Genomic DNA, 13,727 nt, shown 5'->3' on the forward strand with positions numbered 1-13,727 from the left:
TATTTCTTTTTTAAAGGGGTTGTCCAGTTTAGAAAACCAAGTTTATAGTAGCGGTAGTCCTCCTCATCACTTGGCCAGAGTTTAGAATGGTTACAAAGAGCATTTGCATGAGCCCTGTGTAATGCTTAGCATTTTATATCTTGTGAGCTGATTTAATCTTTCTTTCAACACTGTTTTTCTTTTTAAAAATGTCAAACAGAAAGTTGTTCCCATCAAGTGTTACTTACTTGATGTTGGAGTTGGAGTTGGAGTTGTCTCTCCAGTTTCTTCAGTTGTACACTCTGTGGTGGTGACTGTTGTTGGCAAAGTTGTGGTCACACTGGTAGTAGTGGGGCTAGTAGTTGTGGTCTTTGTTGAAGTTGATGTGGGCTCTGGAGTTGTAGACTCTGTGCATTTAGAATATTAATAATAAGTGGGTGATCCTGAACATTATTAATGCAAATAAAAAATTAAACAGCAAGAATAGAAACATTGACCGACACTGTAACGTTAGAATCTGCACAGTAACCAACTCTCACTACGTTCAAAAAAATTGAACTGTGCTTAAAAAGGTTTTCAAGGACTTATCTACTGATGTTAGGTCATCAACATCAGATCCTCAGGGTCGGAATTTTGGCACCTGTACTGTTCAGCTGTTTGCAGGAGAAGCGGTGCTAGAACCAGGCACCTGAACTGCACAGCTCGATCCACTATGCAGTGGCCGCACCTGGTTATTGCAGCTCTACTCCTGCCAATCTGATTCTGATGACCTATCCTAATATAAATTATTGTTCTAGTATATAGGAGTTATTATATTGAGCAGAATAACAGATAGATCATGCACATTACATACAAGAATCTACTATAGATTATTTAATATACGTTTTCAGTTCTTAAAATGGGGAATTAGAATAGAGAAATGGTGTCCACAAGGGAAACAAGCCTCAACCCTTCCTTCCTCAATGTATGGGGGTAATGGTGATATATCCCAAAAGAGGTAGCAGATGGGTATGATGCCAACTATGCCTTAGGTACATCCCTTCATGTACACAAAATTGTGTTTTATTGCAGCTGCAGCTTTGTCAGCATTTATAATAACTTGACACAATAGGGAAGTTTCATTAGCCTTGTCTAGTATTAAGCATGTGTAAACTTGACTACAAATGAACCAAATGATGCTGGATGATTAAATTGGCATATTTTTTTAGTGTAATTTTGTCACACATTTAAGCCATGCCCTTACCTACTGAACCACATCTCCTTGTCTGGGAAGGTGCATAAAATAAATGTGAGGCAAAGCATGTGGGCCAGTTTTCTTGGGCTGAATTAAGCAAAAATTGTGGGGCATTAAGCTTAATAAATTGCCCCAATGCATACACCTTTGCTACAGAACTTTATTTATTTATTACATTTTATTGGATATTACAAACAATGTGATCCTTTACCTGAGATTGTAGTTGTTGTACTTGGAGTTGTAGTTGTAGTGGTGGTTGTTGGTGTTGTAGTTGTACATTCAGGTCGGCAGCAGTACACACTGATCTCATAGTTGTAGCACACAGGCATGAACCCTGTTTGATCTTTGTTGTAACAGATTAGGCCAGTGGAGACATCACAGGTCAATGTCTGTCCCAGTTGGTCTAGTGTCATATCTGGTAATTTTGTTGCTCTACAGGAAATGTTCTCTGGTCTCATATCCTCCTTACACATTTCCAAGCCAGCATTCTTGATGTTCTCGTATGTCTCAAAGTCTCCTCCATTGGGTTCATATTTAGGATAGCTCACATCAAACCATGGTGACCATGAGCAAACTTGGTCACAGGGGGGATAAACTGCAGAAATCAGGACACATTTTTATGGTGAAATTATTAAATATTCTAATGAATCCAAAAACATATCTGAATAACTAAAGGTTCCACCTTTGGTTTCAAATGTATAGTGGTCAATTTAATTGAGTCCATTTATTTTAAAGTACTTTTTTAACTTAACTATTTTTTAATTTATTTGTTTTAGTTATTTATAATTTTTTTTTATGTTTTTATTTATTTTCACATTTGAGCACTTACAATTTGGATATTGCTATAAGTAAATAGTAGAAAATAGATTATTTTAAAAAGTTGCTAATTTTTATGTTGGAATACAAAAGAATATTGGCATGTGTCAAAAAAACTTGTTCCTGTTCCATCTCTTTCACTGAACAGTTTCTAAAAAAAGAATCAAACCCCTTTACTCCATCATCAACTAGCAAACTATCATCTATAAATCATACTGCGTTAGATAGTATTTGGAGCAAATTGTGCAAAAGCAAAGCAATAAATATGTTAAAATACATGCTCATCGTAGGTGTCACTGGTTTATTTTTTTTATTTTTTTTACGGAATTTCATACAGTAGTAGAACTAAATTCAGACTGTTTGGATTTGCTGCAGATCTGCAAGGAAAATATGCAAGATAAATTTACAATGAATAGTGTAATTTGATGTGCAATCTCAAAAGGAGAAAAAACTCAATGGTTTGGAGATCTACCATTGCCGATTTTTTTCGTGGATCTGTAAATAACCTACAGTACATCAAAATCTGCAACATAAAATTGCATAAATGGACACTAACTTTTCAAACAACTCTAGGTGAACCTGGACAAATCTTTAAATTACTTTGATTAAACATTTTCCTATTATTCACCTTAAAAACACTTCTGAAATTTCAACCACTAGGGTTCTCCCCTCTAGCAATTTTACTGTCCACTGACTAGGTGAATCCCATCCTTAGTAGCCCAGACAGACTGAAGAAAGTGGTTGTGTCTTTCTTCACTGGCTGGCTCCAGAGCTTAATGTGTATCTGAGCTAAGTGCAGAGGCCCCTTCCCTATTTAGCTTGAACAGTACAGAATGCTGAGTGTCTTAGACTGCTGTTTTCTGTGTATGACAGCCACATCTTCACTCTGCTACATAGTAAGTGTATTTCTTACTTCAGTCATATTACAATTCATTTATGAAGTCTGTGCTATAATCAATGTGTCCTTGAGTTCTGGATCTTTTCTCTCATAAACTTTCCCCCATAAACTGTCTTCTGTTACCTGCAATTATTTCCCCCCTTTCTATGTTGTCATAATAATGTGTATTTTGAGTTCCGAAATCTGTGTGCTGTGAGATTAAACTGTCTGTTACACACCATCTGTGCTGATAATAAGGCAAAATATTAGAATAGGGCTCACTGGTGATTGACCTAGTAGTATGGAAAATAAAGTTTAGAGCAGTATAGTACTGGCAGACTGCCTGCATTAGGACCCCCCCCCCCCCCCCCCCCCAGGCTTGAGGAGAACTACTGGATGCAGGAGCAGCACACTGGGGAAGATAAAGGCAATATGAGCAGAACAGAGCACTTGGGGAAGGCTGGAATGGATGCTCACATTGTCCCCAGCAAAGCAGGAGTTAATTTGTGAGAAACTCTAAAACTTAGTTACCCTTTAAATAGATTGATTTTATTGTGGATTTTGAAGTCAATGTGGAAAATCTGCAGAAAAGGCTTTGACTGATAGAAGTTTGTCAGCCATGGGCTACTTCATATACCAATCTTTTTTTGATTGCTTTATTTCTTATGGGGGACCTTCTTTTAACATTAGGCATAATTGGCCAGCTAACTCACATATTATACCATGTATATATTACTTATTGCACCAAGTTCATTGAATGAAGCTTCTATATAACCTCTTCTCACTACTTGGTATAAATCTAATGTATATTGTTGAACAAGTATTTAATGCACATACATATGTTATATATATGTTATATATTATAAAGTCTCCTTTTAATGCATTACTTGTCATTCCCTTTGCTTTTTCCCTATGTTGACTGTGACTGTACATTATTTTACCATTTGAATCAAGAGCTTTTATATTTTTGAATTATATAAATATTTTGTCAATATTTCTCACCTGAAGTTGTTGTTCCAATTGTAGTAGTAACTGTTGTTGTCGTAGGTGACGTTGTTGTTGGTGGAGTTGTCGTAGGTGACGTTGTTGTTGGTGGAGTTGTCGTTGGTGAAGTTGTTGATGGCGGAGTTGTCGTTGGTGAAGTTGTTGGTGGAGTTGTCGTTGGTGAAGTTGTCGTTGTAGTAGTAGTGGTAGTGGATGTTGTGGTAGTGGGTGCTGTGGTAGCTGGCGTTGTGGAATGAACACATTCATAGTGGCAACAGTCTACTCTGATCTCATAATTGAAGCACTTTTGCCAAAGGCTGCTCCCTGTGCTTTGCTCACTGTTCCTACAAATGAGTCCATATGATACATTGCAATATACAACCTGCTTCAATTCATCTAAGCTGACATCGGGCGCATTTGCTGCTCTGCATTGAATTTGCTCTGGGACGTCACAGAATGTGTGATGCTTTCTTATCTCATCATATGTTTCATAATCACCGCTACCAACATCAGCTTCTGGCTTGCTGACATCAAACCATTCGGTCCAAAGGCAAACTTTTTGAAGAACACAAGCTGTGAAAAAGAGAGGTAAACAAATTATATACGATATGTACAATCATTCAGAGAAATATTTGGTGAGGTAGATCTATACGTGCCGATAACATCATAGGAAATGGATGACAACAAGTTAAGTAGTTACTGGGTTGAAAAAAGATATAAGCCCTTCAACTTCAACCTTTCATACTGGTAAAACCTGATTCCTTCAAAGAAAGACCAATAACTCCACTGAATAACAAAGGCCAAAGTGCCATAAAATTCCATCCTGACTTCTACATGTGTGGTAAGTGGTGGTGTTCCAACCTCCAGAACCACTACAATCAACAGAATGATGGAGCAGCAGAGTTCTTTGGGCTGAGCGAGTAAACAAGGTACAGCCACGTGTACCAATGTGCCAATGTGCTTGGAGTGGCCAGGGTGCTCACAGTCCTGTTTGACTACAGAAGTGTATAGAAATTTCTGTTTACTAGTTTATTTTAGGACATTAAAAGAGTCTTTAATGTAGAAAATGCACACAAAAAATCCCAGCACCCCCCTTTCATCTCATCCTTTCCCTTTGTCCTACTTTGTGTTATATTACAGTCAAAACTGAAAAAGATATCTCTAGCATATGCCATCAACGTCAGATAATTGAGGATCTAACCTCTGGGACCTGCTTCTATCTCCAGAAAAGGCACCCCAAAGTGAAGGAAGAGCAGCCGACCATGCGCGACCAGACTCCGTTTACCGCTACGGAAGTTCCAAAAATAGCTAAGCTCCTGGCTCTGCTATTTCTGGCAGTCCCATAGCGGTAAGTTGACAGGTAGCCATACATGTACGGTGTGCTCTCCCTTCACAGTTATGGGACTTCCGAAATTAGCTGAGCGCGCTTTCTCAGCTATTTTTAAAACTTCACTAGCGGTAAATGGAGATCATGCCACTCATAAACGGTGTGCTCTCCTTCACTTCATGGGCCCTGTTCTTGAGATAGGAGCGGTGGGACCTGCACCCATCTGACATTGATGGCATTTGCTAGACATAAGTCATCAATGTCAGAGATTGGAATAACAGCAGTAGTAGGTACTTACTTGTAGATGGAGGGCTTGTTGTTGTCACAGGAGTTGTGACTGAAAATATAAATATTGGTGTTATTATCTCTTTAAATTTTGTGGTGGTGAAAAGTTCGGATCATCCAAAATATGATATCAAGGATATGTTAAAAAGCACAAAACATTTATGCATATGGCTCTGAAAAGGCTTTGTAGTAAAGAAATCGACGTAAAATGTGCCTACGTCCCCAAACTCTTATGGCTAATGTTATACTTGGTCTTAAAGCAGTTGTCACCTCAAAAATATTCTACAGTTTTCAAACCAGCACTTGGATCTGAATATATTTGTAATTGTATGTAATTAAAAATGTATCATAGCCACTGAGTTATTCAATAAAATGTATCGGTATATCGCCACCTGCTGTTCGCGCTTTTAAACATTCCTCTGCCCTGCTCAGTGAGATGGAAGCACGTGCTCAGTTCCATCCTTCTACTGCTACCGGCTACAATAGAAAGGCCACACCCTCTACGCCCCTGAGATAGGACATGACCCTGAGCTTGAAATAAATCTAGCAGAGCAATGAATGGGGAGATCTCCAGATCCATGTGAGGTACAGGGCTGGTTCTAGCTTTGTTAGAAAGAGACTGTCGTGTACTATATAGTGTATGATCTTCATTTTTTACGTTAATCATGTGATAACCCCTTTAACAGTGGAGTTATTTTGTGACAGTTTTGTTATAACAGACAGCTAAACAGAAGTAGTACCTGTTGTGGTGGATACGGTAGGAGTAGTAGTAACAGTAGTGATCGATGTTGTAGTAGATACTGTAGTAGCACAGACTGTAAAATTTACTACAACTTCTCCATTTTCACATCGTTTTTCAATGCAAACTCCAGACTGTTCTTCTGTGGATATGATTTCACCTTCTTCATATCTTGTCCCATTGATCATACAGAAACATGCTACAACCGAAGTGTTCAAAGTGAGTTACTGAAAACTGTACCAGGAAATTGCACTTTACTACATTGTAATGGAGTAGGATCACATGGAAGACATTTGACAGTTGGTGACTTCATGCAAAGTAACATATCGGCTGTACTTTTATGTTATTTATTTTCACGTCTAACGGTATTTCCTTAATTGCCATTAGTAGCCCCAAAATAAAGTCATTATAAGTAATAATACCTCACATTTACCTTGCAGCTTAAAGGGGTTCTCCAGGAGTTTTTACTGATGACCATCAATATATGATCGGTGGGGGTCTGACACCCTGGACCCCCACCGATCAGTTGTTTGAGAAAGCATCATTGCTCGCAGTAGCGCCACGGCCTTCTCTCTTACATTATATCGCGGCTGTGCTTAGTATCACGCTCAGCCCCATTCCCTTCAATAGGGCTGAGCTGTGCCTAGGCCATGTAACCAATAAAGGTGAGCTCACATAGCCAAGGAAAATCTGGAGAAGATGATGGTACTACTGCCAGCGGTGGTGCCTTCTCACACAGCTGATCGGCGGAGGTCCCAGCCCCACCAATCAGATACTGATATATCATCAGTAAAAAAAAACTCCCAGAAAATCCATTTAACCCAATCTTTATAGCCTTCGGGGGGCTATTTCGTTAGAAAGCCCCTGCCCCTCACCAATACACTGAGGTTTTTTGCAAAAACAGGGAACTGACAACATTATGTATTACCATAAGTTTTTATACAGCCCCTTCTTATTAAAGTGTACATACACTTTAAACTAAACTTTAACAGATCCTTTTCTAAATGTGCTAAAAAAATAAATTATAATATAATTTTTAATATATATATATTAATATATATATATTTTTTTTTTACTTTTCATGCAAAATAGGCAGCTGAAGTTCAGGTGCCTATTTCACTTTAGAATCCATAGTCATATACAGCTCTACTGGAGTACAGATTCCCCTAAGGCTGCACTGAGTGCTCTACAGGCCAAAGCATTGTTGCTCCTGCCTGTACCAGCGTTGCTCCATAAAGCCTGGCATACATGGGCTATGTAGGCTTTACCAGAGCAGGTACAAGCAGGAGAGCGATGTCTTATGTGAGCTCCTGGCCTGAGCTCGCCCGCTCCCTAATTGCCTGCACTGATGTGGTATGCCGCCTATTGTCAGAGCTGAGAGGATCAAGCGCACGTAAGAAGCTGCTCTCCTGCTAGTGCCCCCTCTGCATGGAGTTTGTATGTTCTCCCCGTATTTGGGTGGGTTTCCTCCTGGTACTCAGTAGTGATGAGCGGCAGGGGCAATATTCAAATTCGCGATATTTCGCGAATATTTGGGTGATTATTCGCCATATATTTGAGAATTTGCGAATTCATGATCTCTCGCGATTACGAATATATTTTGCGATATTCTAAATTTTTGCGTGAATTCTCAAAGTGCCGATATTGACGATTAAAATTCGCAATTCGAATATTCGTGATCAACACTAGTACTCAGGTTTCCTCCCACACTCCAAAGACATACTGATAGGAAACGTATGCCTTAGGCCTCATGGACACGGCCGTTGTTTGGGTCCGCATCCGAGCCGCCGTTTTGGCGGCTCGGATGCGGACCCATTCACTTCAATGGGGCCGAAAAAAAAGATGCGGACAGCACTCCGTGTGCTGTCCGCATCCGTTGCTCCGTTCCGTGGCCCCGCAAAAAAAAATAGAACATGTCCTATTCTTGTCCATTTTGCGGACAAGAATAGGCTTTTCTACAATGGCCCGCCCCTTCCGTTCCGCAAAAGGCACAAGGGCGGCTTCCGTTTTTTGCGGATCGGCGGTTTGCGGACTGAAAAAAAAGGCACGGTCGTGTGCATGAGGCCTTATTCTCATGTCAGTGTTTGGTCAGTGATTTCCATCAGTGATTGTGAGCCAAAACCAGGACTGGAGCCTAGACAGAGATAAGGTCTAAGGGAAAGATTTGCACCTGTTCTGTGTTTAGAGCCGTGTCTGGTTGTGGCTCAAAATCACTGATCTGTGTGAATAAGGCATTAAATTGTGAGCTCCACAGGAGAGAGAAAGCAATGATAACATCTGTAAAATTCTGTGGAATATGTCAGCGCTATATAAGCGAGTAAAATAAATAAAATAAATGTACATATAATATATAGTCTCATTATGTATCCACCTGATAAGTAGAGAGCTGGTTGTGCAAATCTATTTTGAGGGTCTGCTGTATATGTATAACTATGCCTGTAATTTCTAACTCCCCTTGCATTTCTTCAAATTCAATAGCACCCTCATGAAATAGAAAAAATAAATGCTAGAGCAAATATTACAATAATAATAGTGAATATACCTGATTGATCGTAAAAACACTTAGGATTTGGTCCAGAGATGCAGACACTGAAACAGAAAATAAATATATTGTTACATTGTTGTCCTATCATTGATGACTTATCCACAAGATAGCAGATTAGTGGGGGGTACAACACCAACACCCCTACCAACCAGCTCTTTCAGCATGGTACTGGCAGAAGCTGAAGGCTCCATACACTGAGGGGCTTCTGGCACTGGCATACTGAAGTTCAGCTCTCTTTTATTTGAAAGGAAAATAAGCTGCAGTACCCCAGCACTGCCACGACACAGAATATGGCGCTATCTTCATTCAGCTATATACACCATATACCACCCAGCAGCCCAGAACAGCTGATTGGTGGGTGTGCATTTCTCAGACCACCACTGATCTGATATTGATGACCTATCCAGATGATCGGTCATCCATAGCTGTAGCCCGAAGAACACCTTGGAGTAAAGGCCTGCCTACTTGCAGGCAGTAGTGATTCTTACCAAGAAGTACAAGGTTCAGTAGTAGGCACAGGATCACCCTTGTTATAGTGAGTATTGTTAATGTAACAGCCACAGTCCTCCTTGGTTACGCATATTTTGTTTGACTCATCAAATATAGGCCGGTCCTCTGGACAACTAGGGTAACAGCCTGAAGAACATGGATGGTAAAGAGGCTCAACATACAAATGTAAAAATGATCATCAATAACATCTGTACAATCACAATTAAAATGACTCCTAACTAAGTCAGAAGCTCAGAAATGTTTTCTAGGTCGGTATCTGCATTGGATGATTAGTTTCCTCAGATCTTGGCGGCTTTCAGAGCCTTCATCTGTGTCTACAGTTTAGCTACAGCGCCCAGACTGAGGTCGTCTGAGACTCACTCCATGTATGATCATGTATACAATCTCTAGAAACAATATTCACTTTTCATGGACATCCATAGCAATGCAAAGCAGTAAATATTCTTCTATAGGATACACTACAACAGTCCTTACAATCAGCTTCTCTGTTATGGGGATGCTATACAGGTAGTGCTCTGGGTGTGTAAGGTGACTTCAGCCTGAAGCCAAGCCTTCTGCCTGAAGCCAAGCCTTCTGCACAGTTCTTACTGTCTGGACACACTTGCTTTCCACACCTAGGTCTGTAGATACCTCTGTTTCTACTATTTTGTTGCCCAGGAAATATTACAGACTGTCTTTCTACTGCAGCATATGACCAGTCACTGTGCAGGCTCCAAAACCTTTCCTAACTGTCTCCTGAACTTTGGTTCCACCTCCCTCTTGCTGACCCACAGCACATAGACACTCTAGCAGGATCTGTATGCTGGGGGAATGCAGCTGCTCTGGCTGTTACAATGAGAAAGAAGGAGTGTCTCAGACTATCTCAGACTATCTCAGACTAAACAGTAGTCACTAATAACAGCTCTGTCCTAAAGGAACTAAGCTGAAAAAGGAGCCAAGAAAAATAACACCAAAAAAACATCCCCTGTAGGTGCATATCGTTTTGAGCTCCTGAAGGCAGGGTCATTTCAATTCAAATCTATCTCTAATACAACTAGTGTAGACATAATGATTATGACATTACAAAGATTTCCTTAAAGGGCTATTCCATTGAATGGCAATATTCACTGTTGACTTCAAGGGGAAGCAATGTTTTTGAAATGATGGGCTTTTTATGTATGAAGCATATTAGAAAATTGCATAGTTTACATTGTATAATGAACCATTTTTATTTGCTCAAATTGGAATACCCCTTTGATATTTTACACAGAGATATAAATTGCATAGACTTAGGACCAGTGATGACTGAATTTCTTGAAATTCAATTCTACTTTAATTCTGCAGTCGGTCAGGTAATTTGATTCAGCTCTTAATAGATTTGGCCCATATCGAAAAAACTCCAATTGTCCTGAAAAGTTTTGTATAATGCTCTTGGGTCTACTGGGACTGTAGCTAACTCGTTTTTAACTCTTCAACGCCAAACCTGCATATGTAATCTTAAAGTGACAGCAACATGTATAGCTATGGATAAATGCATAGCTGCTGGTGGCAGCGAACATCTGCACTGTGGGATTTCAGTTTAAAAAGATAGTCCCAAAAAATCTTCATTTTTGGTGGCAAATGCCTGCTGGTATGTATACACACATATTGCCTGGGGTCATATGTTCCACCTTCTTCATCTTAGCTATCTTCTGAGCTGAAAAATGGCTTACGCCAATCTGAGAAATTCACCCAAATTCAATTTGCCAAAAATTCAGTTTTGATTTGACCTGAATTTTGGGAAAATTTTGGGAAAATTCATGTTGAATTCGGTTCATTTAGAATCAATTTTCTCACCTCTACTTAGGTCCTATATATTTTATTACTAAAACATTTCTCAAAATTGGCAGGATACAATGCTTACCTTCCAGATAAGTAATGGTGACATTTGTGTAGACGTCATTAATGGAACGACATGTCTGAATTTCGTGATTGCCACATGGGTGATAATGCCATTCACATTCATCCTCAGGATTGTAATAGTCACAAAATATGGCTAAAGTGGAAGAAAAGAAAGTTTCCTGTAAATACTTTAGTTCTTCAAATCTCAAATGCTGTTTTAAGTGGACAACACATACATATGTACCATATGCATTTATTGTAATCGCGTGCTGTATATACAGGTGATCTAAAATGTCATACAGAAACTAACTCCTATATAATGCTACCTCTGAAGCCAGACTATTGAAGGTAAAACTTCTACAGTACCATCTTAAGTATTGTATGGGGTGGAACATGCCACAGTTTTTTCATATGAAATGGGAGGCACAGTATGGGTCCACCATAGACTTTTATGGGTGCTGTATTATGGCTCCGTACAAAACGAGGTCTTACTTGCTATGGGCAAACTGGGACTCATGAACTTTCCACCAATACTGCATATATACAATACATTGTCCCCAAAGTAATTGTTAATAAATTACTCACGGCATATGTCTGGTGTTCTCCAGTAGACACAGGCTTCTGCTTTCGTACACTCTTGAGCATAGGCAGCGACTGCAGTACAGAAGCATTCACAGTCTCCACCACTGTCACATGAGCAGGCATCATTTACACAGGCCTCATAAAATGGTATGGGATCAACCTTAAAAAAGTAGATCAATTTTTGTGAATTTTTCAAAAATGTTTTCGAATTGCACTAATAAAAACATTAGCATTTAAAATGATCAGAAACTCTCATCTAATGCAGGGCTTTTCAAACCTTTTCTTTCAGGGCCTCACCAGCCAAAACATTCCCCTGGGACTCAAAAGTGCTCTACCTTTGACCCAAAAGAGGGATTTAAAATGTTCAGTGTCAGCCACAGTGCCCTAATATAGTGTCAGCCAATGTGTTCCCAGTACGAGCCACAAAGTCCATACTTAGTTATCTTCTTTATGCTCCTGCCTCTTCTTCCTCAAGAAGGGACTTAAAGGGAATGTGTCACCAAATTGTTCTGCCAACTTGCCTGAGCTGTTCTTAACATCATTTAAAAAAACATTTAAAGAATTGCTTTATGGCCGCCACAAGGACCATAGACACAACGGACAGGAACTGACATCGTTGACTTCTATGGGAGTGTTTTCTAGGCATGCTCTGTGATCTGTGCAGAGGTCATTGTACAAGGAAACAATAGATAAGCTTTGACAATCACCTATTGTGAATGAAGGATCCTGTGTTATCTTTACACAGGGGTGCTATTTGTCATTCTAAACTTGCCTGTAATGATAAGGAGATAACTGCAGTAAAGTGATTTGTACAGAACAAGAAGTGCTCCCTTTTATTAGGCCTAGTGACCATTGTGAAAACTGCAGGATTTTATGGGTATTTTTTAAATATGGACATTGCTATTTGTCAATTAAAAATAACATGAACATTTCTTTAAAATTTGTTTAACATAAAACCGTGATTTTATCAATAGGTCCTTTTCTTATGACACATCCCCTTTAACTTGTAGCTTGCATAGGAGAATGTCTACCTGGATCAAATAATCTGTGATAGATCTCCATTGCCAGGACAGAAAATTGTGTCCTAGGAAAGTGGATCTTTCCTGCTAACTCTGAGATGCTTCGGATGCATGATGCCCCCTCATGATGAGTTAGGGGAGCGACTTCCAGTTTGAAAAGCCCTGCTCTATACTCATTGCATTATTGCACAAGAAAACCTTGATGCAGACTTAAAGAGTTTCCATACAGTCCAGTCTAATTTGATTACCTTGCTATGACAGACTTTGAATACTTGGCTTTTGATAAGTCCGCACTGTTTTTCTGACCAGGAGTGGCGATGTGGGTTTTGACTACAGGGATTGATGATTTCGGCTGCATCAGGACAGGAGGCATCCAACTTCCAGCTGTTTCCAAACTCCAGCACATCAGTGACTTGTAACATATGACTGGTTTTATAGTCGTTTTGTGAGTTGTCATCAAAATTTCCACATAAGCCACAAAGTTTTCCCTAGAACAAAAAAAAAAGAGGTGGCAAGTTAGTGAAAACTGAACAAAGTCAAAATATGCACAAGCTGTAAATTTGTTTATCATGAAAGCTTATGGGTATGTTTTCTTCTTTTTTCATTCCTTCTTTGATTTTCAAATCCCCTGATATTCAGTTTACAACCTGCTTCTAGATTCAGACTTTTCTCATGTGGGTATGTCGCTTCCAATAATGTATACTGGATCTGTGTGTCCAGGATGGTTCTGCCTTCCCCCTTCAATGTGCCTTGTGTGTGTTTTCCTCCCCATCTACATCCTGTGTTAGCTGCCCTCTTTATATCCTCTCCCTTCTCCACACATCTACCGTGTAGAGACCCTCATGCTGCTATCTCTATGGGCTCATGCACTTGAACGTATTTTTTTCCGTTCCTTTTTTTACAGGTCTGTATGCGAAACCATTCACTTCAATGTGGCTTGAAAAAAACTGAAATGACTTTGTGTGCATTC

The 13,727-nt window shown here is 39.6% G+C and overlaps 1 protein-coding gene across 1 annotated transcript in view; it reads right to left on the minus strand.

The window, feature by feature from the left end:
- The window catches only part of LOC120980024 (mucin-2-like), a 112,518-nt gene that overhangs the window by 74,719 nt on the left and 24,072 nt on the right, over positions 1-13,727 (minus strand). Inside the window, exons 23-32 of the mRNA XM_040408889.1 lie at positions 13,006-13,245; positions 11,742-11,898; positions 11,179-11,310; positions 9,275-9,422; positions 8,784-8,830; positions 6,243-6,440; positions 5,516-5,554; positions 3,909-4,463; positions 1,425-1,808; positions 228-386 (exon numbers count right to left, since the gene is read on the minus strand). Coding sequence (XP_040264823.1) covers positions 228-386; positions 1,425-1,808; positions 3,909-4,463; positions 5,516-5,554; positions 6,243-6,440; positions 8,784-8,830; positions 9,275-9,422; positions 11,179-11,310; positions 11,742-11,898; positions 13,006-13,245 — 2,059 coding nt within the window. The remainder of the gene's footprint in view (positions 1-227; positions 387-1,424; positions 1,809-3,908; positions 4,464-5,515; positions 5,555-6,242; positions 6,441-8,783; positions 8,831-9,274; positions 9,423-11,178; positions 11,311-11,741; positions 11,899-13,005; positions 13,246-13,727) is intronic.

This window comes from Bufo bufo, chromosome 10 (assembly GCF_905171765.1).
Source record: "Bufo bufo chromosome 10, aBufBuf1.1, whole genome shotgun sequence".
NCBI classification, from domain to species: domain Eukaryota; kingdom Metazoa; phylum Chordata; class Amphibia; order Anura; family Bufonidae; genus Bufo; species Bufo bufo.